The sequence below is a fragment of the Gekko japonicus genome, unplaced genomic scaffold (assembly GCF_001447785.1).
Source record: "Gekko japonicus isolate JY-2015 unplaced genomic scaffold, Gekko_japonicus_V1.1 scaffold2676, whole genome shotgun sequence".
NCBI lineage: Eukaryota > Metazoa > Chordata > Lepidosauria > Squamata > Gekkonidae > Gekko > Gekko japonicus.
In genome coordinates, this window is record NW_015169260.1 from 164,424 (window position 1) to 169,419 (window position 4,996).

The 4,996-nt window shown below is 47.5% G+C and overlaps 1 protein-coding gene across 1 annotated transcript in view; it reads left to right on the top strand.

Moving 5' to 3' along the window:
* Positions 1-1,916, top strand: part of LOC107114913 (cytochrome P450 1A4-like) — a 15,854-nt gene extending 13,938 nt beyond the window's left edge. The window contains exon 7 of the mRNA XM_015416519.1: positions 1,344-1,916. Coding sequence (XP_015272005.1) covers positions 1,344-1,632 — 289 coding nt within the window. The 3' untranslated portion in view covers positions 1,633-1,916. The remainder of the gene's footprint in view (positions 1-1,343) is intronic.
* The last annotated feature ends 3,080 nt before the right edge of the window (positions 1,917-4,996 follow it).

Consider the following 4,996-nt stretch of genomic DNA (forward strand, 5'->3'; position numbering starts at 1 on the left):
CTCCCCACAACAGACACCCTGTGAGGTACGTGGGGCTGAGAGAGCTCTGAGAGAACTACTCATGAGAGAACAGCTCCGAAAGGACTTGTGACTGACCCAAGGTCACACCAGCAGCTGCATGCGAAGGAGCGGGGAATCAAACCCGGTTCTCCCAGATTACAGTCCCCGCTCCTAACCACTACACCAAACTAGTGATAAAACATCCAGAGACTCCACCGAATTGAGCTTTCCACCACAGCATCGTCTACAAGGAGATCACCCATTTGTCTGATGCCCTAACCAAGACTGGGTTTAGATTGTTTTAGTTCCATTGAATTATTTTAACCCTATTTATTGTATATTACAGTCACTACATTTGCTTAGCTGACTTGCATAACCCGCCCTGAGCCCGCTTGCGGGGAGGGTGGGATATAAAGCTAAATGAGTAAATACAGTCCACCTGCCAAAGCAGCCATTTTCTCCAGGGCAACTGATCTCTGTTGCCTAGAGAGTCATTCTAATCAGGCCCGTAACTACCGTGGGGCACCTCGGGGCTAGGCCCCCCCGACTTGCTGGCAAGGCCCCCTGACTTCCCATCCATCCCAGGGCACCACAGCCTTCTCCCCCGGATTAATTTGATTAGCCAGTGCCCCCTAAGGAATGTAAATGCCCCCTGACTTAAAAGATCCTGGCTACGGGCCTTGTGAGAGAGGGTGCTAGAAAACGGAGATGTTCCAAGTGCCCAGCTGTTTCGAATTCTGGGTTTTTAGAAGCCTGGGCAATCCAGCGCCTGAGAAAATGTCAAGCCTTAAAAGATACACTAAGAAAGCTAATACAAAAATATTCCAGCTGATTCTTTTTAACTTATATCTTAAGCACTATTTCTGTATCTGCGGGGTGTCGTTTGTAAGCCGCTCTGAGACTCCTTTGGGTAGTGAAGGGCGGGGTATAAATCCAATCTCTTCTTCTTTTACCTCACAGGGTGTCTGCTGTGGGGAGGGGAAGGGAAAGGCGTTTGTAAGCCACTCTGGGACACCTTCGGGTAGTGAAGGGCGGGGTATAAATCCAATCTTTTCTTCTTCTTTTACCTCACAGGGTGTCTGTTGTGGGGAGGGGAAGGGAAAGGCGATTGTAAGCCGCTCTGAGACTCCTTTGGGTAGTGAAGGGCGGGGTATAAATCCAATCTCTTCTTCTAAGAAATTTAAATGCCCCCTGACTTTAAAAATCCTGGCGATGGGCCTGGTTCTAATTCCAGGAGATCTCCAGGTCCCAAGTGGAGGTTGTCAACCCTTGGTCAGGAAGACATCTTGGCCTAGTCTTATACAATTCCAGTCTTGAGCCTCTGCTTTTCTTTGTTTCCTTAGGAAACTTTGGAAGGATCCTTCTTCTTTCCGGCCGGAGCGTTTCCTCGCTGCCGACGGGGCTGGAATAAACCGGGTGGAGAGCGAGAAGGTCCTGTCTTTCGGTTTGGGGAAGAGAAGGTGCATCGGGGAATCCATCGGCAAAGGGGAGGTCTTCCTTTTCTTGACCACCCTGCTTCAGAAACTGGACTTCAGTGTGCGCCAGGGACAGACGGTGGACATCACCCCGGTGTACGGACTCACGATGAAACACAAGAAGTGCGATCACTTCCAGATCAGGCAGCGTTTCTGAAGAGTAAGATCTGGAGCGAACGAGAGATGGGTGCTTGGGAACGTTTCTTCCTGTCCGTCTCGCCCTGTTTTAAAAGTTTGCCCCGGAAGTGGGTCCACCTCCCCCGGCTGACACTGTGGGCTGATGTTCAGCTAAATGCAGATGTGACATTGTTCCTCAGTAGAGGAAAATAGGTGGTCGTCCATGCCATGTCTAACCAGCAGCTGCAGCAGGTCTACGCTTCTGGCCCCACACTGTTGTGCATTGTCTAGCGTTTCTGACACGGCGAGATCATATTATTGTGAGGGTGAAACTGAATGGACTCGAGATATTATTGTGAGGGTGAAACTGAATGGACCGAAAAGAGCGCTCCGTGTGGATGAAGACCACCACGCTCACTGCAGAAGCACAACACTTTGGAACCATTGATATGTGCAAATCGGGGCCATCAGACGTGACTGGTAGAAGGTCTTGTGAAAGGGCTACCAAGGTGCATTTTTAAAAATAACACAGCAGGGGTTGTACTGGTGATGTAATGGTTAGAGCAGTGGAATAGGACCATGAAGATTCGAATTCAGCTCCCGCTCAGCTGTCAAGCTCACTGTTTGGGCCGGGAGGGAATGCTCTCTGTCCAAACCTATATACCTCCTAGGATTTTTGTGAGGATAAAAAGGAGGAATGGGGTTGTGTGACTCCGTTCTTTCTTTTTGTCCCTCCCACCTTTAAAGAATCCTCCCAAAAGCTAAAGGACCCAAAGCATGCTTTCTACTTCATTTTTTTAAAACTTCCAAACTTATCAGTCCGCCATTCTTTTTCACAGTCTTGCTCGTCTTCCGTTCATTTTGACAGGGTTTTCCTCAGGAAGTATTTAGCCGATTGTTCTTGAAATCTTGACATCTAAATGTCTGTACGAAGTTGATGGAGCTCTTAACAATAAAGTCTTGCCAGATCTGGGAATAGATCTCAAAAGCTTGACACCTAAATGTCTGCACTAAGTTGAACAGAGCTCTTAACAGTAGTAAATCCTTGCCAGATCTAAGAATAGATGGGAATAGTTTTCAAAATCTTGATATCTAAATGTCTGTACTAAGTTGACAGCAGTGTTCCCTCTAAGCTGAGTTAGCGTGAGCTAGCTCACAGTTTTTTAGCCTCTGGCTCACACATTTTTGTCTTGGCTCAGGAAGGAGGGCTCCAGAGCAAACTAATTAATGTAGTAGACAACTCACCTGCTCACAGCTTTAATGCCAGTAGCTCACAAAGAAGAATTTTTGCTCACAGGACTCCATAGCTTAGAGGGAGCATTGGTTGACAGTGCTCTTAACAGTAGTAAACCCTTGCCAGATCTGGGAATAGATGGAAGCCTCACGTGTAGATTTTATGTAGCCTGCCTAACAGCCATACCACCCTGAACACATCTGATCTCATCTAATCTCAGAAGCTAAGCCGAGTTGGGCCTGGTTAGTACATGGATGGGAGATTTTATGTAGCTTGGAACTTTTGGGGACGGGGAAGATCTCAATTCACCTCCTTTTTGGATGGGGAAGATCTTGGGATTCTCCTCTTCCTTTTTGTGTACCAAATACTGCCTCTTTGATAAAGCAATAGATCTACCAGACCAATGTTGGATGAACTTACGGAGTGTCGTATGCAAGATAATGCAAAGATAATGTTAAAGATTTATGTTGTAAATCCAAAAAGCTGGGAAACCTAGCTTCACAAAGATCCAAAGAAAGCAAAATCCGCTAGGAAAAACACCATCAAAAATAGCCAAAATATACGAACTCTGTTTAACAATTAGGAGAATTTACGATTCGCTCTTCACACTATGAACCTTGTTGTCAGGAGAAATTGTTGAAATTGGGTTACAACTACACAGCCGGCAAACTGAAGAAGTTGATGGAAACGTCTCCTTTAAGTATCTGGGACGGGCGTTTTTGCGAAGGTTGTTTTTGAAAATGTTCTGAAAACGTGGATTCCTCCTACTGAGTTGAATGGACTACATGGACTAATATTTATCTTTGAAGGAGGAAGCACTGTACTCTATGCCTTGTTTATAGTATTAGAATGCACCTTTTGATGATGTTTTTCCTAGCAGATTTTGCTTTCTAAAGATTTATGTTGGGCAAGAGGGTGAGAGGCTATGGAGAACCCATGCTTCTTTCACGACGAGGAAGGATCTTGGGGGGGGGCAGGGGGATGCTGAAGAACTAGGAGGCGGCCACAAAGAACCAGTCATATAGGGAAGTGGGGAAAGGATATGAGGACAGGAAGCAATGACCACCAGTACTGAGTTAATTCATTGATTGAGCAAAAGCTGGAAAGAGATTTGGAAATAGATGAAGATAGCCATGGTCAGCAGGAGCCAGTGAGTGGACGAAGAGTGGCAGGGAGTCGTTTTAATAAGTGCCATCCGCAGACTTACTTCCAAGGGAAGGATATGTAAATTGGTAAGAAAGGTCATACCAACCTCAGTGGTTCCCAGTTCGAGGCTGCCTTTCACCAGGCCGAAGGCAGAACACTTCTCTTGTTTGTAAGTCCAGCATTTCTGAGCTGGTATCTGAGTGGTTGGAAGGGGAATACAGAAGGAAAGTGCTCTTTTGGTTTGTGCGCACGCTACTTTATATGTGTATCATGCTTCTGTATATCACTGCCACCTGATATCGTGGGAGACCTATTAAACCATTTATATGAGACGTTTACAATGCTTCCGTCTGAGTTTCTTCCAAAGGATAAAGAATGGGGCAGGTGCTTTCTCCCTTATTTTGACAGCCTCTGTCTTCTACTTGCTCGGGATTAGAAAAATTCTTACATTTGGCATGGGTACAGCGTGAGCCTTTCTCTTAAAGAGTATAGCCGATGCAGGACTTTGACGCGACAGTCCGTTATTCGGTCAGGAAGATCAAGACGGGCAGCCGCATTAGCCTGTAGCAGCAGAAAAGAGCAAGAGTCCAGTGGCGTCGTAAAGACTAACAGAATTTGTGGCAGGGGAGGAGCTTTCATGAGACGTGAGCAATGGCTCACGAAAGCTCCTCCCCTGCCACAGATGTTGCTAGTCTTCAAGGTGCTGCTGGACTCTGGCTCTTTCCTACTATTTCATCACTTCATCTCACCGTAAACGGGCGGCCCCAAATATGGACTATGGCATTACATCCCACCAGAGGTCATTTCGTGGGGGATCACGGGGGAACTGCCCCCTGCTTCCGGCCGCCCCGCTTCCGGCCCTCATTCAGCCAGGAGGAGGCAGGAGAAGAGGGAGGGTAAGTTGCTTCCTCCCTGCCTCTCCCCACCCCTGCCTGGGGCCAGGGAGGGCCTTCGCGGGGCTTCCTCGCACTCCCGCCGGCCTTGCAGGTCCACCGCCAGGCCCCTCATGGGGCTCAGCAGTGGA